Source organism: Durio zibethinus, chromosome 1 (assembly GCF_047325235.1).
Source record: "Durio zibethinus cultivar Kanyao isolate XHJ-2024 chromosome 1, ASM4732523v1, whole genome shotgun sequence".
Lineage (NCBI taxonomy): Eukaryota > Viridiplantae > Streptophyta > Magnoliopsida > Malvales > Malvaceae > Durio > Durio zibethinus.
Window position 1 is genome coordinate 37,064,556 of NC_143162.1, and position 25,687 is coordinate 37,090,242.

General features: G+C 35.3%; 5 protein-coding genes and 1 pseudogene across 9 annotated transcripts; 2 read left to right on the forward strand and 4 right to left on the reverse strand.

Annotated features, from left to right (window-relative positions):
- The first annotated feature begins 2,273 nt into the window (after nt 1–2,273).
- On the forward strand, nt 2,274–3,792 carry LOC111312750 (uncharacterized). Its single transcript, XM_022913327.2, has 5 exons — nt 2,274–2,629; nt 2,739–2,879; nt 3,094–3,213; nt 3,392–3,487; nt 3,576–3,792. The coding sequence occupies exons 1-5, from the start codon at nt 2,411–2,413 to the stop codon at nt 3,663–3,665; spliced, it is 666 nt and encodes a 221-aa protein (XP_022769062.1). The 5' UTR covers nt 2,274–2,410; the 3' UTR covers nt 3,666–3,792.
- Nucleotides 3,793–4,339: 547 nt separating this feature from the next.
- Nucleotides 4,340–8,094, reverse strand: LOC111312751 (26S proteasome regulatory subunit S10B homolog B-like). Its single transcript, XM_022913328.2, has 10 exons — nt 7,854–8,094; nt 7,234–7,353; nt 6,861–6,997; nt 6,603–6,764; nt 6,367–6,453; nt 6,177–6,263; nt 5,953–6,090; nt 5,299–5,490; nt 5,121–5,219; nt 4,340–4,734 (listed from the first exon to the last, which is right to left on the reverse strand). Exons 1-10 carry the CDS (start codon nt 7,951–7,953, stop codon nt 4,660–4,662), a joined length of 1,197 nt encoding a protein of 398 aa, XP_022769063.1. The 5' UTR covers nt 7,954–8,094; the 3' UTR covers nt 4,340–4,659.
- Nucleotides 8,095–8,813: 719 nt separating this feature from the next.
- LOC111312753 (uncharacterized) lies at nt 8,814–11,698 on the reverse strand. Of its 2 annotated transcripts, none has more exons than XM_022913331.2 (6): nt 11,152–11,698; nt 10,784–11,055; nt 10,402–10,556; nt 9,583–9,845; nt 9,346–9,408; nt 8,814–9,243 (listed from the first exon to the last, which is right to left on the reverse strand). In XM_022913331.2, the coding sequence occupies exons 1-6, from the start codon at nt 11,596–11,598 to the stop codon at nt 8,986–8,988; spliced, it is 1,458 nt and encodes a 485-aa protein (XP_022769066.2). In that variant the 5' UTR covers nt 11,599–11,698; the 3' UTR covers nt 8,814–8,985. The 2 variants fall into 2 exon arrangements, with proteins under 2 accessions (XP_022769066.2, XP_022769067.2); XM_022913332.2 differs by having other exon boundaries at nt 8,814–9,233; nt 11,152–11,686.
- Nucleotides 11,699–11,872: 174 nt separating this feature from the next.
- Nucleotides 11,873–13,581, reverse strand: LOC111312754 (peroxidase 9-like; annotated as a pseudogene). The gene is made up of 4 exons (XR_016346661.1): nt 13,164–13,581; nt 12,779–12,970; nt 12,515–12,680; nt 11,873–12,432 (listed from the first exon to the last, which is right to left on the reverse strand). The product of XR_016346661.1 is annotated as a peroxidase 9-like (transcript).
- A 336-nt stretch (nt 13,582–13,917) lies between these two features.
- LOC111312752 (GTP-binding protein, HflX) lies at nt 13,918–18,190 on the reverse strand. Its single transcript, XM_022913329.2, has 13 exons — nt 17,790–18,190; nt 17,578–17,720; nt 17,361–17,477; nt 16,992–17,106; nt 16,693–16,830; nt 16,429–16,524; nt 16,218–16,331; nt 15,714–15,782; nt 15,446–15,516; nt 15,267–15,360; nt 14,586–14,714; nt 14,384–14,473; nt 13,918–14,290 (listed from the first exon to the last, which is right to left on the reverse strand). The coding sequence occupies exons 1-13, from the start codon at nt 18,147–18,149 to the stop codon at nt 14,198–14,200; spliced, it is 1,629 nt and encodes a 542-aa protein (XP_022769064.2). The 5' UTR covers nt 18,150–18,190; the 3' UTR covers nt 13,918–14,197.
- Nucleotides 18,191–19,886: 1,696 nt separating this feature from the next.
- LOC111312755 (BEL1-like homeodomain protein 3) lies at nt 19,887–24,912 on the forward strand. 3 transcript variants are annotated; one of them, XM_022913334.2, is made up of 5 exons: nt 19,887–20,477; nt 21,670–22,710; nt 22,960–23,336; nt 23,426–23,486; nt 23,862–24,912. In XM_022913334.2, the coding sequence occupies exons 2-5, from the start codon at nt 21,787–21,789 to the stop codon at nt 24,540–24,542; spliced, it is 2,043 nt and encodes a 680-aa protein (XP_022769069.2). In that variant the 5' UTR covers nt 19,887–20,477; nt 21,670–21,786; the 3' UTR covers nt 24,543–24,912. The 3 variants fall into 3 exon arrangements, with proteins under 3 accessions (XP_022769069.2, XP_022769072.2, XP_089624884.1); XM_022913337.2 differs by lacking the exon at nt 19,887–20,477 and adding an exon at nt 20,619–20,695; XM_089768758.1 differs by lacking the exon at nt 19,887–20,477 and adding an exon at nt 20,791–20,882.
- Nucleotides 24,913–25,687: the final 775 nt, after the last annotated feature.

Sequence of the window (25,687 nt, forward strand, 5' to 3'; positions counted from 1 at the left end):
AATTTTTTTAAAAATATAATTTAATAAAAATTTCAGATCAATAAATGTGAAAATTAATAACACGTAAAAGAATTATTAAAAATTATATTATAATTTAAATTTTTTATATACTTATTTAAATATAAAAATATTGTTGAATTTTTATTAAAAATGTGCATCTAAAAGAATATTAAATTTTATAAAAATTCTATATCCGTGATTTATATAAAAATATCTTTTCATTTTTAATTTAATTAATTTAAATAAAAAAATTCACAAAATTCATCTAAAAATTTCCAACTAAATCTTTTTCTTGTTAGCGGTGGATGCTTGCGCCCGTCCATCACTGCAAAACAGATTGAGCCTACAGAAATTGACATAAAAAAAATGCAAAAGCAATGCTCAACAACTTCCCTGTAAGTTATGTGGGCTCAAGTTATTGCCCAAAAAGATTACTATAGAGTATAGACAAACTAAAGTACGCTTGGGCGAGCATCCATTAATGGGCTCAAAGCCTTTCCAATATTAAGGTGGGCCCAAGCAATTAAACAGGAGCCAGAAAATCACAACAGATCGAGTGCTTTGCGCTGGCTTCCATTAATGGGCTCAGCTCCTTGAACACGTCCATGAATCGTCCGGCCTTAGGCTATTGGACGAGCACCGAAAACGCAACGCAGATACAAATGAAACGATGGAATCTCAAACCAACACAAGGATATTAATTATACATCTAGACGATAATCTATTACAATATTATAATATTTTTTTTATAAAAATTTAATATTTTATCAACAAAATTATGTTATTATTGATTCAATATATTACAATATTACTCCAACAAGAGGAGAGCATATTTATTTTTTAAAAAGTTGACAGTCCATTAATATTTCTTTAGATAAATCTTCACGAAACTTGTTACCACATTATGACCAGATATCCATAAGAGTTAAGACCAAGACTAAAATGTTTTTGTAAGCATTAATTTATACTAATAGTATGTTTTTCCAGTAAAACTAGGCAATTTGCTTTAGTTATTTTGTTAGCTTCAATAGGAAATGGGATATGATGTTGGTGAAGCTTTAATTTAATATGGTTTACATTTTAGGTTAAAAATTACTAAATTTCAATTTAATTGTCGAGAAAAATAAGAGCAAATCTTAACAAATTTATACAACTTTCTTCACTAAAAAGGATAATGGTAATCTCACAATTAATTATTTTATTTATAAATTTTATAGTAATAGAAATAATGTCTTATCGAAAATAGAATTTATAACTTGTTATTCTCTTATCTAATGATTAAGAATTTTTTTTTTTATATAAAAATAATGATTCATTCGGATCAACATGAAAAATTAAAGTGCTAATTATTTATTTTTTTTCCAAGTTAACAGAAATTCCACACTTTTAATACATAAGCATAAACCTCTTCTAAAATTATTGTAGTTGTTATAATATATAAGATCATGGCAAGTGCCAACTAACACATTTATTATATTTAGTTAGCAGCAAAAAATGAAAACGATGGCCCTCTCATACATAATTTGTTGAGACTTCAGAAATCGCACCATTTGGTACTTCGACCAGTTCCAAAATTCTCTCCATTAAAAATTGGCTCGCCGTTAAAAAAAAAATATGGGTTTTTTTTTTTTTTTTAAGCTTTGATAAAAAAAAAATGCTTTAATGTCATTAATAATATATCAAGTACAATGTAAAACATCGTAATAATGATATCCTAAGCAATGCAAGGCTTGCAATTGGCTAGACCAAGTTGAATGTTGCAAGATTTATAACTGAAATATTATTAATTGTATTAAAGCATGATTTATGTAGTGATAATTATGGTAAAAATAAGTTAGACTTTATAATAAAAGATTAATTATTGATTTTAAGAAGTGTAATTTAATAAAAAATTTAACTATTTTTTTTCATACTTTCTTCCTAGCTAATACACATCAATATATAACATTACCATATAAATAATAAGTCTATCATTCTATTCTATTAGTTGACATTACTATGTAAAACAAATAATTAATCCCATGGTCTTGAAACGAAAAACCTTAAATCCAAAAGCTATAAATCAATTAAAGAGACTTGGGCCACCAACCTAACCTACAGTAAATGTTAATCTGGAAGGGTGCGTGGTGATAGCTTTTACAACGTTGGTCATTGTTTGTGGTCATATCGTTGTCATCTGCTGGAAAATTAAAGCTATAAACTAAAGTTTCCCTTTTTGTTTTCAACATGTAATGTATCAGGAAGAGGCCAAAGTCAATTTGCATCTCCTTGGGGGTGTTAGCCGTTAGGTTCTTTATTTACTTCAAAAAGCTATATTTTTTAAGCAGAAATCTTGTCCAGGTTTTGAAGGCTTTTTGTCTGAACTTGTTGGGGGTAGTTTCAGTTTGGAGCAAAAGAAAAGGTTTATAACATGGGAGACGATGTTGTCAATTTGATTGCATTGGGAGTAATCTCATGGACGACAGCTTTTCTATTAATCAGAAAAATTTTCTCCAAACGCTCCTTTAAATTCTGCAACCGCATTGTTTCTACAATCCATGCAGTTATGGCTGTAATATTAGCCTCGCTCTCTGTTGAAGATTGGAGTTGCCCAATTTGTCCTTTGGCTTCAGACTCTTCTCCTAAGCAGGTATGTACAAGCAGGTTCTTGATATCTTGTCTTTGAAAGATCATTTTGAATTCTTATTCTATTTATCAGAGCTTATAAAATGATGGAATTGGTTCTGAGTTTCGAGCAGAGGCAAACTTTGGCTGTTACCGTTGCTTATCTTATATATGACCTGATATGCTGTCTCTTTGACGAGCGATTCAGTCTTGACAACACAATTCACCACTTGGTCAGCATCGTTGGTCTTGGAGCAGGCCTTGCCTATCAAAAGGTGTTCATCTTTATATTTGGTGTTTGTGTTTCTTTGTCTGAAAACTTTTCTGGGTGTTCCTCGATTTCCTTAACTTTTTTCTTTTCCAAGTTCATTTGATGAAATCAAAATCCTAAGTTCGTAAATAATACTAGAGGACTAATCCCTGTCAATCCATCCATGTTTTCGACGTGATTCTCCAGCAAAACCAATCACATGCGTCAGTTTTTTGCAGTGTGTATCAGAGCAGGTTGCTGCAGTATTCTTAACAGAGATCTCAAGTCCTTTCCTTCATGCCAGGGAACTCCTTAAAGAAGTCGGTTACAAGGACACCGACCTCAACATGGCAGCCGATGTCAGTTTCCAAACTCTTCAGACTCAATTTGTTTTCCTTTTTGGCTTTAGATCAGCATACGGATCTAACGTGAATGGCAATAATTTTTTATTCATTAACATTTAGTTGTACAGAGAGCTGTCTTTTCAGGTTTTTAAATAATATTAAATTGTTCAACTGGTTGATGGGTTTTGAGCAGATCACATTTGGTGTGATATTCTCGGTAGCAAGAATGGTGGGTGGACCCTATCTCACTTTCGTGACTCTAACTGCTGACAATCCAATTCTAATCAAGGTATTAATTGTGACTTAACAACTTCTTACTAATTCAATCAATCAATAAGTATGAATTAACTGACCACCCCTATCTCTGTGTTACTCAGGCAATGGCCTTGGGTATGCAGTTGGTCAGTGCTTTCTGGTTCTACAAGATTGTAAAGATGGTGAAATACAAGCTTACTAAAAGGAAGTAGGTGATTTCTAGACCAACCTGCATACAGGAAAATTGGACAAAGCCAGTTTTACTAGGATGGAATGGAATGGTAAATGATTGTGTGCTTTTATTTTTTTTGGCCAATGATAAATGATTGTGTTGAATATGCTGCATAAATATGCGCACCTTGATGTGTAATAAATATAACTTTTAAAATCCCATTATTAAGAATTATGTTAGTGATCAGCGACATTTTATCTTGTTTGTACTGTTGAAAAAACATAGGTTTACCAATAAATAGTTTGTTTCCTTTACCTATCTATTAGCATGAAAAGGGGAAAAAAATCCATTGTGTACCCAGTAGCCAGTGGCACACAAGAAGTTAATTCCCACTTTTCCGGCCAGATTTAAAACGGAGAGGAAAATCTCCATAAATGTGAATTTTAACAACTTGAAACAATGGCCTCAACTACACGTAGATTGAATGAGCACCATAAGTTGACAGCCAACCCCATTCAATGCAGCTCTTGAGGGAAGCACGATTAACCAATTCAGCCATCCTCGGTGTCCCACCGACTAGTTCACCCTTCATACCATCGATCGAATCGATCAATGGAGATGGGAAAGCCAGCTATCAGATCATCTTAACTCTCTTATCAAAGTAGAGAGACAAGTGACACCTACAATACCATCGAAATAAAGAGCCACTGGTGGTGGTTGAAATTTTGAAATGAAATAGAAATATAACATCCAAACTAAATCCAAAAATTATAATATAATCCCTAGTGAAATAATTCAATTTCCTATAACATGCAAAGGCTCCGTAATACAATTGACTCGAGGGTACCAGCTGTAATTTTGCCAACATTGCGTGCAACCCTTTGGCCATGAGAGCTGTAATATTTAAAATACATCATTCCGGATTTCTTGAACACGTTGATGAATAAAGCAAGCATTTGACTTCAGCAAATTAGCAACATCGAGGATATACTGCACTGCCCAGTTCCCTTGGCTTCATGAAGAACAGAAAAGCTCTAGTCTTTCCCAAAATCAGCACTGTAGTGTGCACTAGATTCCAGTTTCTTGGCTTCATTCAATTTTCTTACTGCCTGAAATTCACCAAAGTGAGCACATCATCACGGGTAGTTGATAAATCTATTTTTAATAAATTATTGTGGTACTTAATTAATTATGGTAATTGGTAAATTTTGCTTGATACCAAGTGATTAAATTTAAATATTCACCTAATTTTGTTTAATTATCTCATGTGTAAGTAAATTAAAGATAGAAGGTACAAGGTGAATTGGAGAGCTAAATTGGGTGGCAATTGAAGTTTCAAAAATGCCACATGGTATGCCAAGTAGACAAGGATAAGTTGTCCAACTTTGTTTTTCCCAATAATTATGGGAAAATAATAGAAAATTCATCATTCCCGAAAGTTCTCATGCACATAAGTCGGATAAAAAAGACAGTCTTTCAAGTTTCAAGATTCTACCTTCATGAAATCTTCGTGAATGACATAATCACGTTCTGCACGAATTGCTGACATTCCAGCCTCAGTACAAACATTTCGTAGATCAGCACCATTAAAGCCCTAAAGCAATGGAGACAAAAAACTGTATTAGTAATGAGGATTACAGGGATGATACAGAAATAAGCCACCTTCAACTAACCTCAGCAAGTTTAACAACAGCTTCATAGTCAATTTCACCATGCTTGGCTATGCCGGCAGCATGAATCTTCAGGATTTCCATTCTTGATTGCTCATTTGGCAATGGAATCTCTATCTTTCTGTCTAACCGCCCAGGACGAAGAAGTGCAGGGTCAAGAACATCAGGTCGGTTTGTAGCCATGATCATTTTAACCTACATGAAACAATTTTACTTGATAATGATCTTTACAAACTTAGGAGAAAGTAAAAGCAAATCCTGTACTGGGCAGCAATCTGGATTGAGAGAAATTTGAGTTCCAGACCATGGAAATGCAATAAATTAAAATACATATAGTTAAAGCCACCAGTCATGCACTTCATGATATTAACAGGTTGGCCTTTTTTTGAGGGACCATACCAAAGAGAGGTTATGATGCTGCAGTAGTCAAGTGGAATGGGAACCTAACTCAATAAAGCAGCATTTGAAGGCATTTAGAAGATTACAATCAGAGTAAACAAGCTCCCAGAATACCCCACTCTTCACCAGCGTTGTGAGGAAAACTATTAAGGAAACATAAATAACAAAAACTATGGCCTGTAAGGATGCAATTGAAAGTGCAAGAATGTTTGCTTTAAATCATAATCTTGAACCATGTACATGAACAAAATAATGTACCTTCCCAAGCTGATCAAATCCATCAAGCTGATTAAGTAACTCCATAAGTGTTCTCTGTATTTCACGGTCAGCACTTGTCCCCTCACTGAAACGGCGTCCACCGATGGCATCAATCTCATCCATAAAGATGATGCATGGCTGAATAAAAAGAAACAAACATAAGAATGATATTAAAGGATATAAAGAAACACAAAAAGAAAACATTCATAACTAGAGGCTCTCACTTGGTGATCCCGTGCATATCCGAACATTTCTCTTATCAGCCTTGCACTTTCTCCAATGTATTTGTCAATTATTGCACTCGACACAACCTGATAATGATAAGCAGAAGGTAAAATGCATTCATTCATTCAAGGACAAGATAACAGGACACAGAAAACCACAAAGGTAAGGCACATGGGGTAAAAGACTGACCTTTAAGAAGTTAGCATCAATATTACTTGCTATTGCTCTGGCTAACAATGTCTTGCCTGTACCAGGAGGGCCATAAAGGAGGACACCCTGCAATGAAGACGAGAAAGTTCAGATCATTTTCAACCAAACATCACCCTACCAGAGCATGCTTCACCCATCAACGATACATGCAAGCACACCCTTTGAAACTCGGGAAGACACAGAAGGGGTGGGGGAGGCAAGGAAGGAATAATCACCTTGGGAGGTTTAATCCCAACTCTAAGAAAAAGCTCAGGATTCATGAGAGGGAGCTCAATAGATTCCCTCAGTTCTCGAATTTGATCAGATAAACCACCAACAGCAGAGTAGCTAACATTACCAGGATCTTCATGCAACATGCTGTAAACAACTGGATCAACCTATCATCCAAAATTGTACCATGATATCAGACATCAGCAAAAACTTGCTTCTATATAATAAATACAGCTGAACTAATTTGGATTATAATAACTTACTTCACGTGGAAGAGCCCGCATGATTGTAAGTGTCGTCATATCAAGAACCACTCTAGTTCCTGAAGTCAGTTTCTCCTTATCAACTTTGCTACGGCAACCAACCACATAGCGAGGACCACTGCTTGCTTTAACAATCACTGAAACATCATATAGACATTCAATTTTATAGTTATTATCAGTTCCCAATAAAAAGGAATCAACAAATAACTTAAAATTCAAGTACAACTACTCAGATGCCACACAATGTGTAAAAAGAACAAATAAATGAAGTGTAAAGCTTGTAATGCAAGTATGGAAGATGTTAAGCCACTTGGACTAATGTACAAACATCGACATTAAAACAAGGGCGGAGAAGGAGTAGTTACAGACTTACAGCGTTCATTATCAAGAGGCCTGAGAACTTCTCCAATAATCTGTCCGACACTCTGAAGAGACTTCAAATCATCTTCTGTTTTATTGAATTCCTTCTTAGCAGCTCTCAGATTCTCCTTACCTGAGCATCCATGAGTATAACTACATGTCAAAAACCATCTTACATATGCGCTACAATAATCAGAAACATAAAGATGTGAACAACTACTTCACAATATGATAGCCAAAGCCACATACATTCTTTTATTTTGTTTCTTCTTCCTTTTTTATTTTCTCAAATGCCCAAAAATTTAATTCCATCATCAACAAAAGTAAAAACAAAAGCCAATTACCAGACCAAGTCGAAGACACTAAAAAGCATAATTCCAATTGAAATCGAAATAATAAACAACCCCAGCAACCAAAGCTTAAAGCTTTTCTCCCCAATTTTAACCTAGTCGAGCAATCAAAGCAGCATATTTGTAAATCACTTAAAGCAAAACAAAGCAGTAGATAGAACCGACGGAAAAGCAAACCCTAAAAATCGGCAAACGGCGAAACAATAATTCAAATTTAAAATTAAAATCAGGTCGAGGAAAGGAGAAAGTGGTCGCAGATTAGAGTTAGAGGATGGGAGGAGACCTGTTCGAACCCTGGATTCATAATCTTTGTGTTGAAAGAGTTTCTTGCGGTACTCCGCAATCGCATTACGGCGTCGTACGGCGTCTTCTCCTTCACTCATTGTCACAATCTCTGATCAGAGATCGAAATGGTTTGAGTTTGAACACAGCTTTACCTTTGGGCTCTTCCGAGGTTTCTTGAGTGAGGGGTTGTGCGAGCTGGGACCACTTGTGATCTCCGCGAGTATACCAATTTTAAAGCCGACTGTGCTAAATATTCCTTCTTCCTTTTATAATAAAAAAGTAAAAAAAAAAATTATCTGCACCCAAAAGGAAAAAGAAAAACTACACTAATTAATTATCGGTCAAAGATACTAATTATTCTTAAATTATAATAAAATATTAAATTTAATATTTAAATTAAAAAAATTTTAATATAATATATAAAATATTAATTATTAATTAATATAATGTTTGAAAAATTATTAATTCATCATTGATTATTTTTTGAAATTGATCATATTAAAGATGAGAATCATATTATATAATAAATTCATAATTCAAATAAAAATTTTTTAAAATCATATATCATATTAAAAATTTTATTATAATTTAAAAATTATTTATGGCATTAACTCAATTATCATTAATTATAACAAGAGTTTATGCATCAAGGGATGCATTTAAACTAAACCAGAAAAACAATTATACTGTAAAACAAAACTTCAAAATATCTATAATAAATGCGTTATAAAATAAAAAAAATAAAAAAACTAGATTTTAGCCTAATATTAACGGTCCACATTAAATTTTCTCCCCATTCCAGGAAACAAAAAGAAAAAGATTATTGACACATCAACCATTGATAACATTTGATTTGGAAATTTGGACCCACTTAAGGACCACAAGAATTTTTTTTTTTAATTTTGAAAAAGAATAATCTAATTTTTCCTCACAAGAGTCCAAATTACAAATTTAGAAGTAAAAAAGAATGAAAAATGGCACTATAACATGAATATCTACAACACTTTTTCGGCTACATGATATACAAATTGATTTTAAAATGAAGTTTAGTCATCAGATGCCTGGCAAAAACAGCATATGACAAATTTTTCTACTGGATAATGGTAAAGGCACCGAAACTACTGCAAATTTTAAGAATGAGAGTGGCGCTTTGCTTTTTGCAGCACTTCCTTTAGAACCAAAGCAATTCTCTCAGACATGTGATGCTCTAAAAACCTTTCTTTTACCCTTTCATACCCTTTCTTCCCCATCGTCAGCCTCTTCTCTGCATTTGCAGCCAGTTGCAAAATGTTTTTGGCGAGGGGTGTCACGCCTTCTTTGCCAACCGGATGCAACAAGCCTGTTGTCCCATTCACCACTATCTCCATGGTGCCACCGGCTGCAGTGCCCTAAATAATATAATAGTCAACCATTGAAAAAATTGAATACATTGCTCAGTGAAAAATAGTAGATTGAGAAAAAGAATTTCTACTAAATAATACAACGCATACCAGTACAGGGAGCTGAAAGGCCATAGCTTCTATTGTTATCCTTCCAAAACACTCTCCCCGGGCCTAAATGTGATGACAACTTGTAAGCTTTGGCAGTAAAGCAAAAGCAAGACAGAATTGATAGAGATTTCATGAAATGGGAAAACAACCAAAAGCTATATTACATAACATGATTTAATGGTGCAACAATTAGTACTGCTTGTACACAAATAAACAACATAGTTATTCAGAGAATACCTGAGAATTTTGAACGAGAACATCAATAGATGCCAGATAGGGAGCTACAGTCAGGGTTTTATTAACAAAGTGCACTCGATCCTGAATATTCTTCTCCGAGACAAAGTTACGCAGTTCTGTTTCAAACTTTGTCTGAGCACTCATGTCACTTCCTACTATCACTGCATGAATTGATGGCAGCTGTAGTTTTCTCTCCTGGATCATCTGCAAACTTTCATGAAATGAACGAAGAAATAGATCCTGACCCTTTCCACGGGAAACACCTGCAACAGTACAGTGCTTGGCGCTCAGAAGATGCTCAATCAGTATTGAAGCATAACAGAGGAACATTACTATAATGGCAACAGGCAACATTCTGCAATGATTGAATTGTAGAGCTTTGTGGAAGAATACAAACAAAAGCAACAGGTGATTGAAGGAGGAAGAAACTGGCAATTGACCAGAGACTTTAAAACATAAACAGCAACTAACCATGGGATATCCTCTAATCATATCAAGAATAGTCTTATTCATGCTAGAATGTCTGTGAAGAACCTCATTGTGAATTATTAAATTCCTAGACCTATGATGCAAACTGAATGATGGAATAATTAATAGGCTGTGGACTCACGGGCCAAAGTTGCTACCAGTTCTATGTGGGAAGAAGAGCATCAGATATTAAAATCATCCACACAACCAATTCTCAGACAGGCAACAATTACCACTTTGAACCACAACTAGGATATCAACTTGGATTCAGATCAGACACATTCACTAGCTATCCACCATCGAATCACTATAGCATGTCTTTTATTCATTATGCATTCAAGGAGCACATACTATTTATAAGAGCAAAGACCAGATCTTCATTTCGCACTCCAAGAGATTCACGAACATGCTCACGAAGAACCCTTTTGGCAACACGATTTTCAGCCACTTCCATTAGTTCCTCACTATTTCCTAAGTGCACAACATATGTTTCAGGCATTTTAATCCTGTAAAGAAAATTGTAAAATTAGGACACACAACCAAAAACAGTAAAAAATAAAGTGAAACAGAGATTTTAACAATAGAATCAAAAAGTGTACGTAAATCCTACAATTATATATGATATAAAACCCACCAGCATTTTAAGTCTAGCTAAGCCAAGCAATCGATCTTCATATATATTAGCATTTGCATACAATAAAACCCGAAAACTTATAGATATAAAAAGCAGTACCCTAATCGGTCGTGGGTCCTGTTTTTCCAGTAATATGCCGTGGTATGTGAATCAATCATGGCACCTGCAACAGACGGGAGGTGCTCAACATACTCTAGTTTGAAATAATGTCCTCGCATTTCATGAATCCACCACAGAACTTTTGGAAGAACATAAGCAACATCGTCTTTAAGAACAGCATCCAACCACTTTCCAGCAACTGCAGTATTCAAAATTACCAAATCAGCCTTAAGAGCAGTATTTACAGCTTCTTGACCTTTGGCAGAGAAAACCTGACAAGAGTAGTAAAAACCCAACAATTAGAACATAGAACAGCAATTGCATTAAAGAAAAGAAGAAAACTAAAGAAACCCAAAATAAAAAACTACCTGAACTCCTCGATCCAACATCTTATGTTCCAAACTGTACATGACGTCATCAGGTTGGTTTGGTTTCTGGTTAGTTACCCAGACAACCTGGACGCCAACTTCTCTTAACAGAAATGCCAGTTCCATTAACAGTAACGGTCCACCGGAAAGTGTAAGTTCGTGAGAGACTAAAAGAACGAGTTTTGATTTCATGAAATCGAGAGGATTCGGACTCGGTGCTTGATCATTGCGGTTAACTTGATTGTCGATGCTCCATTGTTCTTCTTTTTCTTTTTTCCTTTCTTGGATGTAATGACCCACATTGTTCCTAGAACTGGTGGTGCAAGAATCGAAGGTGGATCTGATGAGGAAGGCCATGGCTGTTGACAGAGTGAGGAGTAATAGAATCGTCAAGGGCCATCTCTTTCTTGGCTGGGTCGTAACCGATGCGCTTGATTGCTTTCCCATTCTCTCTAATATTGCTAGCTTCGCCAATTCGCTACCGCGTTCGATCTATAACTGTATGTAAATTTGCTTCACTGGCTGACGAAGACGTTGAAAACGACGAGCCCCGCTCGGCTGGCTCCAAGTGAAAATTTTCAGGCTTTACATTTGGGCTTTGGGCCTTTTTATTGTCCAGTTTTCTTTCAATTTTCTAGAAGTGAAAAATTACCAAAAAGATGCGCAAGAAAAATTGGATGAGTAAATGAATCTTACTCCTACAATTAGATGGATTGCTGGGTGACAAAAATAAACTTTGTTTCATTCTTAAAACATTACAAATCATACATTGGTTTTTTTTTTAAGGGCTTAGAATTTAAGGTTTAGAATTGTAAAGGACATAATTAATTAACTCTCCAACATAAATAATCACACCATAGTTCCTTTCCTAGTTAACCAAGCGACAATTCTTCCTAACTTCCCCATTAAATCCAGTTAGGGGACTAATGCTCCCCATCTTAATCATTGATTTAGCAAATTGTTCAATAAAGAGGTTCTCATCCTCTGCCTACGCTTTAACCAATTCCATAGTATTTCCAACATTCCTCGTCAAAAGCACTTCATCCGAATTGAGTAGTCCTTTTCCCCACAAGATAAGCTTGAAGTAGAGGTTGTCAAATTTTACTGGGGATCCAAAATCCAAAGGTGAGATGTTGTTGTCACCACCAGACTTGGGACACACTGATTTCAAGCCATAATAGTAGGTTTTTTCTAATGTCTCGTCTGGCAAGTTTTTTCCATTTTGGTTGTATAGCCTCTGCTTGAATGTCACACACCTTGCTACCCCAATGGTATGTCCTCCTGAAATATTGTTACTTATTCAAATGAATAAAGCCGTTGAGGTAAGACGATTTTGTATCTGAAAATGTCGAAAATGATTGACCTGATAGTTCGACGAGGTCTACTTCATCAAGACCTTGTCGTTGGAAAAGTGTTATCAGGTTCTGAAGAGTAGAATTTGGTGATGGGATATTCTTGTTTGAGGTGCTAAGGCTAGCCGTCTTTGAGTCCCTCCTTCCAAGTGGAAGCTCCCAAAATGGTCCACCGTTCTGTTTCGACATAGGCACTAATCTTAGCAAAACAGTGCTAAAACAAAAATAATGCTGAATCAGCCTTCTGAGTACCCTGGAGCTTGTTGCAAGCTTACCAATATAGTGGAGCCACGAGCAGCCATGGCAAGTATGTCAGCGCAAGAAACTGTTTGAGGACATGCTTCTTCTAGCTTAGCTTTGATCTCATCAATCACTTCAAATCCTCTAATGGAGTTCCTGTTTGGTAATGAATTCTTTTCACTAACTATAGTCGCACTGTTGTCCAACAATACAGATGCATTGCAGACCTGGAAGAAGAAATAGCAGCTGAAAACTTGAAATACATTTACGAGTCACATATATATATATATATATATATATATATTTAAATGTCCATTCCTCTGTATATGATGGATTCTATCTCATATCAAACTAGGTTCTGCAAGCAAATATTTCTGTTTGCATATGCAGTCGTAAATGAAGAGTCGAAAAACAAGTAACCTGCACAAAACAATCGTGGAAATGAAGCCTTAGCAAGGAGGCAGCCATCCTAGGCTCTTTTGCAATGGCCTTCTCCAGCACTGACATAACAATATCCTCAGCTTGAGGGCATGAAAACTGATAGAACTGCCGGTAAAGGCCACATGAGGGTGCACCAAATTAACCACCTGGCGCACCAATGGCCCTCCGGCCAAAACCCAAACCAGGGTAAGCCAGGGAGACTGTGGCTGAGAGTAAAGCTGTTAATAGGAAAACCAAAGCAATTTTTGAGAAAGCCATTGATAATTTGAAATAAGTCTTATTGATGCATATTCATTGGTTGGCCATAGATTTACATTCGTTGTAGCGATTAAAATCAACTGCTCTCCTCACCAAATAGTCTAGAAAAATACCTGCTTTAGATAGCCACGACCGCGTCAACTTGTCTTGACGCTTCTTTTTGTCACTCGAATTGTAAGCGACAAAAAGCTGAGCGGAGGCAATGCTTCCGGTTTTTTGCCTTCATAGCTTATAGCTAGGATCAAATCAATTGCTCCTTTCCAAAACCCAATCTCTTTTCAATTTAAATGAGATTTGAACACAACACCCGATAGTCGTCTAGAAACAAACATCGCAAAGGTGTATCAACTAAGAGACCTGGTAGGCGGTATCAATGAATTCAACGAGAAACATTGAACAATCAAGGCCTGTTTCACGGTTCATTAACAATCTAATTACTCTAGTGGTTTTAGTGCTAGCAATCGGGCATCTCAAATTTACACAGAAATTTGAAATTGTTTTCTGGAAAAGTAGTAGAATTTTTTGGCTGTCAAGGTCTGTTGCATCTTCAAGGATACAAAAATACATACCTTTGTACTCTATATACACTGGTCTTTGGGCAATGCTTTACTAAGCAATCACTGCTCTCTCCCTATTTTTTTTCCCCTTAAAAACTCGTTTAAGTTAATTGCTTTTTGGTCAATTAATACATGTCGATGAATCATTTACCGGCACGAAGTATTAAAAAGGTCATGATATATTCGAGAAAGTTGAAGTTATGATTTACAGAACTGCCTCATTGGGGTAAGCAGCCTTGCGAAACGAAGAGGGACAAATGCCTTGACCAATGTCCCATTGTCAGTATATTCCTGCAAAATGAGGGAAAGATATAAACAACAAGCACCAATAATTCTCTTTGCATGAATGAAAACTAGTTTAGTTTAAATTTGGCTAATACTTACAGTTTTCTCCACCATTCCAAACTGATGTATGGCACTGAGAAGCTCCCCTTTGTCAAAGGGAACTAAGGCTTCCACTTGAACCATAGAATCCTATTCCAAAGAACATTTCTCACTAAGTAAACCAGAGTCCAGATTCAGGAATTGACAGAATCAACTACATTTATGTATCAGGGACACTGAAATCTTGATATCAATTCATTACCTTCAACTTTTCCTGCACAGCATTGCAGAATTCCTGTAAGCCCTCACCAGTCAAAGCAGATATACAAACAACATCTTCTCTTCTCTCTGCTTCCAACTTGATTTTTTGCGGATCACTAACCCTATCGACCTGCCATAACGAGCAGCATTCAGAGATTGTTAAACCCCAGTTCATGTTGCAAGAAATGGAAATTTGGGAAAATGCACATCGTTATATAGATATCTACCATCAACATTACTAATAAGTCCTACAATAATTAATCATCGAAGCAAGTGTAAAGTAAGCAAACTGAATCCTTTCCAATTCATGGTTCATAAAGCAGGATACAAAATACCGAACACATGAGATAATCACCATAAATACTTTAGCAGTGAATGTCCAAAAGTAAAAAACTGCCTGTAAAAGTTACTTATCAATTTTAAAACAAAAAAAAAAGGGAAAAATAAATCTATTCAGAAACAAATAGTATGAGCATACTGAGGTAAAATAGACTGCAGGCACCACATGGGGTTAGGCAAAAAAACAAACATAACTTTTCATGCAGATGTATTGAGGATATATCAAGTTAAAGTCAAATTATACAAATCACAAATACAATGAAGAAAACAGTTCAAATTGTTTCTTTCGCATGTTCCAATTCTTATTTCTTAATAACTTAGTGACAGAGAATATCTCTATTACCTTGTTCCAGGCCATTAACTTTGTAATTGCAGACACATCTAGTTCTGAAAGAACTTTTTCCACAGCATCTATCTGCTGCTCTGCTAGGGGATGACTGAAGTTCACAGGAAGCATTGTAAGTTGATAAATTTTAGTTAAAAAAAAGCCTAAACATAGCCCATGCCTTGAGAATATTATACCTGATGTCCACCACATGCACTAAAAGAGAAGACTCTGAGATCTCCTCCAATGTTGCTCTGAATGCAGCAACCTACATGAAGCAATCATTAAAAAGAGCTGACATGATCCACTCAATATAGAATTTGGTATTAAGATTCAATGGAAACATCTTTCAAAAAGAATTAATTGCATTTGAAGTAGTTCAAAATCAGCAGGCATTCTCTTTGACACAACACATCAAAGGAGTTTCTCCTACCATACACTTCTCCAAAATGTGAAAAGCATTACCAAGGTTGTTGGCAACTTTTGGATGAAACCAACAGTGTCTGTGAGAAGAAATTCACTTCCATTTTTCATCTGGACAGTACACAACAGAAACAATTATCACATGTTACCAACGACGATCATAAATAAAACTGCACAAACTCATTTCAATCCCAGATACCAATAAGCAGATTTGGTTCAGGAAGCATGTATTTGGACACAAATGTATGGAACTAACATACTTAGATCTAAATCATGCTACATGACTTTTTCAAGCTTTTAATTCTTTTCTAACAAAATGAAGTTGCCTTCTGCTCTAGATTTGAGAACACAAAAGCATTCATTGAGAAGAGAAGCATCAAGAATGCTTCATGGAAATGGTAAGTGTTGAGATTGAGAAAACTTCTAGCTATTGCCAGTTCAACTTTGTTCTAATTTAATCTCCTTCTCTAACCATTCAATTGCATAAAGAACAGATTAGCTTGAAAGCAAGGTGTAGCAATAGGTTTCCAAACTTATTTTACTGACCTGAACTCTTCTCGTTGTTGGATCAAGGGTTGCAAAGAGTCGGTCCTCAGAAAGAACATTAGCTCCGGTCAATTGATTTAAAAGTGTACTCTTGCCAGCATTCGTGTACCCAACCTATAATGTTTTCAAGTAGATTACATGTCCAGTGACATAACCAACAAAAGAAAATTGTCCTTGTATTTAAAAGTAAAAAACCAAGCTTTTTACTTACCAAAGATACAACAGGAACAGGAACAGAAAATCGATGGTTTCTGTATTGCTTTCGATGTTTTCTGACAGATTCAAGCTCTTTTTTGAGAACTCCAATCTAGAAAAGCACATGAATTAGGACATGGGAACATCTTTGGAGTCTAAAATACTTAGAGAAAGGCACCAAACGACACTAAATAGATATCTCATTCTCTGCACAAGTTTGAGTTTCTACAGCAGTAGAAATTTATCTGTAAGAAACAGGAAAGGAAAATTTGTTGCTCACTTGAGTACGTAAGATACGCTTGTCCACTTCAATTTGTTTCTCACCCATACCCTTCACCTGGCCTCCAGCTTGACGCTCAAGGTGGGTCCACATTTTAGTAAGACGTGGCAATTGGTATTCCCTTTGTGCCAATGCAACCTAGAAAGCCCCATAACTTGAGTAACAAATATATGGATTTTTTTTTTTTAAATTATCTTCAGTACAGAAAGATTTTACCAACTTCAATCCAAGTATCAGCTATGTCTATGACCACCCACTTTTCATTCATAAAAGGATTATTAAGCACAATCTGAACTTGCCTGTAAAGCTGCTTCATGTGTTGCTGCTCGCTGATTGAAGATATCCAGGATTAAAGCAGTCCTATCACAAACTCTAACATCCCCACCAAAAGCCTTTTCCAAATTGCGCAATTGCCTGAAATTTGATAATAGACCAGATAAGGCGTCGTGTTAAATTATGAGGGTTTCATATCAATTTCATATAAGGTCCAAATAGTTGACATCCCATATGAATTTTTTCCCATTGAAAAAAACACTCTGAGCAAGATACTAAGATAGATTCTTACATAAACGGTGAAAACTAAGGTTCGCGCTTTTGCTTTAGGGACAACTAAAAAAAGGCAAAAGCACCAACCAAACACAGCCTAAGAAATTTATTACAAGCCTTACCCAGGTGAGAGCTCATCATCAAAAATTACAGTCTCAACCCCAAAAGCACTAATTGCACTCTTAATTTCTGCAACTTTTCCTGATCCTATGTATGTCCTCGGGTTGGGAGAAGCTAATCTGCACAGCAAAAAAATACAACAAAAACAAAGTCAGCTTAGAAAATTAAAAAAAAAAAAAAAGAAATTTGATTTCGCTACGAAACAAATAAAACTCTTACTTTTGATAAGTTGAACCAACGACCATAAGCCCTGCAGTGTCGGCCAGCTGAGCCAGCTCTTTAAGCGACTCCTCGATGCCAAACGAATCCAAAGTTTCGCCTTTACGCTCCAAGCCCACTAAATAGGCTTTCTCTTCAAAAACCTTCAAATTTTACAATTAATTATTAAAAAAATTCACCAAAATTTGAACTGATAAATCCAAAAACTTTACCTCCTTCCCGTTTCGTAACTTGAATCTATCCTCAAAGCTTTCACCGTCACCATCATCCTCTCTCGCCTTCCTAACCCTTACCGGTTTCGGTGTATTTTCCTCCAAGTCAACGCCGACGACTCCATTAACGAGTTCATGAACCACTTCCTTTTCTTCCTCTGCCTCGATTATCGGGCTGTGCAAAGAAATGTTATCGACTTCGAATCCTTGTTGAACAACTCTCGCAAAAAAATTCCTGTTATTGCCGTAAACAGAGAAACTGAGAGGGGGGATTAAGTGGTTGAGGCTCAAATTCCGTCGAAAATTGGACTCGTAAATTGAAGGCGAAGGACGAATCACAGAACAAAAACATAAGCTCATGGTAAAGCTTTTTTTGCTAGATTTTTCAGTGGCTTTTGTCTAAGAAACCGTTACTCCAGAGTAATCTTCAATTTTCAAGCACTCTTTCCCGATTTTAGGTTTCGACACGATGTCGTTTCAGTTGGACTTAGTTGGCTAGTTATTCAGCATTATTACGACATCGTTTTAAGCCCAACCTGACTGAACAATTTTTAACAGGCTTGGGCTAACTTATCAGGCCGAGATACAGCTCATTTTGTTTTTTGGGCTCAAATATTACAACCCATTTGGTTATTTTTATTCTTTTTTTCCTCTCATTTTACCAAATACCAATTTTAAACCAAAAAAAAGAAAGGAGAAAAATTCCAAGTTGTAAGTATCATTTTTTCTTTTATTCTTTTGATGATTTCATCCAAATAAGTTTTTTCAACTTGAGCAATTAGAAAAAAAAAATATATGCTCATTTGAAGGATTATTATTGCCAATAATTGTATGGTATTGTCTATAATAACCCCATATATCTCCATTCTTAAAAAAATAATAAAAAAAATCTAAGTTTGATATTTGTAGAATACCATAGAAATGATAAAGGAGTTATTTTTACATTTAAAAGTAGGTTCCATTGAAAAAAAAAAGGAGATACATAAAACATATACAAACATTATATGTGCCTAATATTCTATTCCTTTTGTTGGACCAACCACATCCACATCTCCCACTTCCTTTTTTTGTAAAGCAATTGCATATTTTCATGATTTTATGCTCATGTAAACAATTTTTAAATTATACACCAAGATATTGTCCAACATTTTATTAGGTATTTTATTTTTTTAATGAAAGATGTCATAATCTAATTACAAAAAAATAAATTACACGTGTTATGATTTAAATTTTAAAATTATTATATATTATATTTTAAAAGTGATTATATAAATAAAGTGAAATAAATTTCAGATTCATTTGATACTTAATTTTACTTTCATTAGTTTATTATATTGATATTTAATTGAAAATAAAGAATTATATTATTTACTTTAAAAGCAATAAGCATGATATAAAACTAGTTGTACATATATATAAATCATATAATAAATTATTTATATATAATTCTTTAATGCTTTAAATATATACTTGAATGTCACTATTGGAAAAAAAAAAAAAAACAAGAAACATATTTTTTGCATTTAAGGTTGTTAAAAATTGAATATTAATTAAAAGTTTAACACTTTATTACTATATTATACAATTGATAAAAATTAAAAAATGTTAATGTAAATTAAACATTGTATTTTGTTAGTAAAGTATAAAATAATTGTCTTAACTTCCAACATTTGATTAAATAAAAAAGAAATTATAGGCATATATATGTTACATGTAGTTTTTTTTTTTTTTTTCATTTTGACCAAATAGGTTATGGTCAAAAAAACATAATTTTTACCTTTTAAAAAGGTCGGTCGAGAATTAGATTGAGTCTCATAATTCATGCTCTTAAATGACATATAAACACTCAATCACCAACCAAATAAATAAATAACTAAAAGAAATTACCAAAATTATATAAAAACAAAATAAAAAAGATAGTTCAGTTAGCCGTTAGCCGCTAGCGTATAGAAGCATACGCGTGGAAATAACGTGTGGGTTTGTCACTCTCACCAACTGCAAAGTACAGCTAACATTTTTAGTCTACCTATCACATTTTCAATTCCTTTTATTTTATTATTTTAATTAATAGGAAAAAAAAAACCCATAAATCAGCCAATCAGATGGCTTTAGATGTTTCCTACACTTTGGAAAACAAGAGAGAGAGAGAGAAAAGAAAGAAAGGAAATACGCCATTTTTATGCTTTAAAAGGAGGTTTAAGGGCTGGTAATAGGTCTACCAACTGGTAGTTAGCTTTGAACCCTCTTTAGCAATGAATGAATCAAACAACACCCACCCTTTTTTTTTCATGTTGCCCTTCGAACAACTTTTGAATTTCGTCAAAAAAATAAAATAAAAGAACCCATAAACTAAACAACACAGCTCTGCCTTTTGTTTTTTTTTGGTTACACGTGAGATGCCTGGAAGGATTGTTTTAAGGGAAATTTTTTTTTTTGGTAATATTCTTCTTATTATCATCATCATTTGTTAGAATAAAATATTACAGTTGTTGTCATCAATAATTTTTATTTGTATTGAGTGGAATTATTTAATAATATTTCTTGGGTTGGTGTCAATGTTCCAATGATAAGAAGGTTGGTTACGTTTGGGATTATATCTTTTGGGATTGGTTTTTGGCTATGCTGTTTTCCAGCTTCTTTGTATCTGTTCCCCGCTAGAGGCGCAGCTTGGCTTTGGGGGGCTTTCAGGTATTTCACATTTAACCTTCTTTTTCCCATTCTCTTCATCCTTTGCTTTGTTTTCTGTGAGTTGTAATAATGATTGATTGATTGAAGACTGTTGTATGTTTTTTAAAAAAGTTGTTTTTATCTTTTGGGGTTGAGTTTTAGTGCCCAGAGTACTTGATGATGCTGAAAGAAGACAACTTCAAAGCTTCTTCTTTAATGGAATTTTGTGCTTCTTCTGGGTATTGGATAATTTGGTTTTTGTTTACTATGCTTTTGTTTTGGTTAGTTTATTAAAGTGTTTCTCTGAGTTTGACTGTAATGTTTATGTTGTCAGCACCAGTTGGGTCCTTCATGAAGATGGTGATAGACTGATAGTGATGATGATAGGAAGAAACGGGATAGAGAGTGAAAAGCCAAAAAGAAAAAGTTGTACTTCTTGGGGTTTTTTTTTTATTTTTTTATTTTTCCTTTGAAACCTCTGGATTTACTGCCTTTAAATGATTATGGCTTACCTTTTGGTATCTATGATTACTTGATTCCTTTTTCCTCTGAAGAATACCTGAATTTAGGCTTTAGATAGGATTTTGCTGTTTCGCTAGTTGAGTTGATGCAAGATCGCAGTATTACCTAAATATGAACTTAAGTAATGGTCTTCATAAAAAATATTAGGCTGAAGCTTAAAATAGAAGAAAAAGAAAAAAAGATGAAGGTTTTTTGGTTTTACTGAATTTACGTGTTTGGTGTAACTTGTTGATTTGTTGAAAGAATATTTATGGTTATCTCGGTCTCTGGTTTAATGCAGTGATTAGGTAATTATTCTTTTTGCATTTTTTTTGTTAGTATTAAACAATTTTTCTTAGCTTTTGCATTTTCTATTTGGAGGGAGAAGTGTCTGGATGCAATACAAATAGTTGGTAGAGATCTGGGTTTTGTTTTGTTGGGGAATTCTCACAGTTGATTCTGTTTAAACTTAAAGGCACGTAAAAATTTAAGCCCTTGACCTTGTTGGCTGTTGCTGCACTTTCATGCCATGGGTCAACATGTCATTTGTACATGGCTGTTGTGGTGTTTCTGCTCTTTTGGATCCTAAATTCTTTGTTAGAGATTGCATGAGCTAAAAACAATGATGCAAAGATCTGCCTTTGAATTGTTGATAGAAATTGGGATTTTGAAAGATCTCTGATATATGTTATTATGGTTTTTGTTTGATCAGGATCTATTTGCTGGTCACTGTTTTATTGGGAGGTGTCATCTTTTGGTAATCCTTTTGATTTGTGGAGACTGGTAATGATTTATCATTGCTCTCCTGCTTAACATAAGGAAGCAAATTATGGCTGCTTATTATCCAAGTTTTAACTATCAAAGAGACAATTTATCAACTACATATCTGGGGGACAAAAGGCCTGTCTCTTACCTTGGATCATCTTTCCATCCTGGTAACTCAACAATATATCTGAACGAAACTGCTTCTGCTGGGGCATTCTCAGAGATCTTGTCTGGGACTTCTTTGTCTGTTCAGAACTGTGTTCAAGTTCCGTCTATTGGTGGTAGAAATGAAATGTCATTCATTCCACCCTCAAGTGACTCGGCGAGTTTGCAATCTGTTGATGGGCAGTTAAACATTACAACAAGCAATTCTATATGCAATCCTGTTGTAGTGAATCCCCCTGCGATACCGAGGAGTGTTCTGGATGAACAGAGTTCTCAATCTCAGGGACTATCTCTAAGCCTTGGCTCGCAGATATCATCTGGAGTTTCTGTAACTTCATTTCAGTATCAATACCAGGGTTATTCTTCATTCTTTAGCAGCCATCTTCCATTTTCAGGAAAGGGGACAATTCCTTGTGCTAGTGACGAAAGCAAAAGAAGTAAAGAGTTGAAAACTTCTGATACCATGCAATGTCGCTTTCCTGCAGGCAACAATGATGCATTCGAAACAGATGCTTTATCTAACCCTCAGGGGTCAATAAGTCACAATCAGATACATTCTGATATTTATCAATTTGAGTCAGGTTTTGCAAGTACTATTTTAAACTCCAAATATCTCAGGGTGGCTCAAGAGTTGCTTGATGAAGTGATTAATGTACGAAAAGCTTTGAAACAGCATGATTTGGATAAAAATGAAAGCACTCGCTCCAATGGGATGTCATCAGAACGTAGTGAGTCAGTTAACAACTCATCCTCTGAGATATCACCTCGAGAACGACAAGATTTGCAGAACAAGAAGACAAAACTCTTGTCCATGCTGGATGAGGTAAGCTTCCATTGTGTCATGCAGTTCCTTTTTCTCATTTTTATTTGGTTTGAATAATTTTGTTGGCTGGAATGCTCGCCTTTGTTGGGCTTCTTGTTTGATTTAGCTTTCACTTATCTTGGTGACTGCTTTTCTTTGATTAAACTATTCTCTTCTGTCTCACATTTTGGGAACTATCTTATATTATATGTATTTTAATTGAGCTATACTTGTTTTGGAAGATTTCTAATAGTCATACTTTTGTTATAGGTTGATAGAAGGTACAAGCAATATTACCATCAAATGAAAATTGTGGCGTCTTCTTTTGACATGGTAGCTGGTTGTGGGGCAGCTAAACCATACACTGCACTTGCCCCACAGACAATTTCCCGTCACTTCCGCTGTTTGCGTGATGCAATCACTGGCCAAATTGAATTGACTCAGAGAAGCCTTGGAGAGCAAGATAATTCACCAAACAGTCTAGGAGGAGCATTACCTCGGCTCCGCTATGTGGATCATCAACTCAGACAACAAAGAGCTCTTCAGCAACTTGGTGTGATGCGGAGTGCTTGGAGGCCTCAAAGAGGGCTCCCTGAAAGCTCCGTTTCAATCCTTCGTGCTTGGCTTTTTGAACATTTTCTCAATCCGTGTGTTCTTGGTTCTTATTGTACCTATTTTACTTGCTAATACAAAGAACTTCAGTTCACTAACCCTTTCTGAATTTGGTGTTGACCAGCTACCCAAAGGATTCAGAGAAAATCATGCTCGCAAAACAGACAGGCCTGAGTAGAAACCAGGTAAAGAGATGAAACACAATTATCTGACATGTAAATCATTATTATCATAGTTTACTTATTATATCATTAACATGCAAATCATTGGTATCCTAGTTTACTTATTATATCATAAACATGCATGGTTAATTTTGGATCAACCTATGACTAACCAGTTAATCTAAACCTAGTTTATTACTCCTACCAAAAAAAGCATACATCATTAATTAGCAGCAAATTTAGTAAAGGAACAAACCTTTTGGGTTTTTTTATTTTTCTGATGTGGGGACTCCTCTGCCTGTATGCAGCTCACTTGTCACGTTGAATAAGTCGTTCATCTATTTGTTGTGTTTTTCTTTCCACTCATAATCACTTTTGCTAATGGCTTGTTTGTTGCAGGTTGCAAACTGGTTCATCAATGCAAGAGTGCGTATTTGGAAGCCCATGATTGAGGAGATGTACAAAGAAGAGTTTGGTGAAATGAACTCACACTTCAAATCTTCCTTAGAAAACGCAGTGAAAGCAACTAGAGAAAATTCTTCAGCATCCGAGGATAAGGGAGAAGAATTGCAAGAGAGTATGACATCCAAAGCTGCTGATGCTGATAATGTTCAACCAGGACAAGTTCAACACACCCAACTTGATCATATCCCAGATGTAGAACTGAGCAGGCCTATTGCAAGATCAATGTTTCAAAATATTGCTATTGGAGATACTGGCTCGCCTACTGGGATGAAATTACAGGTTGGCCAGATGAATAACATGGAGAGCAATAACCCTTATCCAGATGCAGGAATCCAATCCAGCCAGCATGGTCATGGTACCCTTATGGCTGGTGATGCAATGTATGATTTAACAGAATTGAGTGGTTTTTCAGTTGGTGGGCAAGTGTCACTTGCACTTGGTTTAAGGCATCATGAAAATAATGTCTTTCCTATGTCTGGAGAGACCAATATAAGAGGTAACAACAAGGTGGCTTCCTCTGTGGGGCCAGAGACAGTGGACTTTCATTGCATGGAACCAGGTAATCAACAAGACAGGTTTGGAAATCCCCATATATTACATGATTTTGTAGTCTGAAGAATGTGCACCTCAAGGTTTATGGACGGGGACACCTAATTGTTAGGAGATGGGTCACACGTGAAACGATTACAAACCAACACAGAAAAAGCAAGCCTTGAGATGTTACTTTGGGATGGCTGCTTCTATGTGTTACATGTTTGAGTAGATGACAAAGACAAATCATTGTCATGATAGAATATAGATAAGGGGTGTATGATTGATGCCAATTTGTAACATACAAATAGGTTGGTGCAGTAGGCATATACATCTGTAAAGATATGGTAAGAAAGATGGATATAGCTTCTGTAGTTTGCTGAATTCTTTTACTAGTATTCTCATGTATGAAGTTGATATATGCTATTTTGGAAATAAATGTGATTAGAAATAACCAGTAAATAAGCCAATGAGAATGAATTGAACTTCGGAAACTTAATTTGTGTAAATATGTGTTATTAACAGATAAGTATGTATGCATGGACATTGTGCCATATCTGTGCAGAATTACAAAATCGTGGGAACCATGGCACCAATACCAAATGCCATTAATGTGAAAGTTTCAGCTCTTTGCTGCCTGTTCTATCTGGTCACGGATACTAATATGACAAGTGGGCTATGTTCTGATGATATTAGCCTGACTATGATGGGTGCATATATGTTGTATCCTCTGATTGGAATGGTGGTCCTTTTAAATCAATGCTTCTGATCTTGGACCATACGTCTTTCTAATTAATTCAATTCCCTGAATCCTTTCTCTTTTCCTCGTCCATAACTCCTTTTGGCCTTTTTTTTCGTACCTGCAACCTGAATGGAGTTGAGCTTCGATCATGTTCTGAAAATTTTTGGTACAATTATGTTTTAAAATTTGCATCTTCCTTTGAATCCCTCTCCATTGTCTATGGTCCCGTCATCTTCCATTTCATTCTACTCAAGTACCATGATTGACATTTACTTTTGATTTTTGGGTTAAAGTTTGCCCTTTGTGCTTAGTGACTTGTGACTTTGTGCCTAGTGTGTGAAGGTACAAAAGTGAAAGTTGTGGGGCAAAAGTGTGCGATGTGAGTGACGTGTACAGAGAATTATAGGGAGAAAGTGTGTAGTGTTGTAATAAAGGAAAATAATAGTGTGTATGTGAGTGCATGATTATGTAAGAAAATTATTGTTTG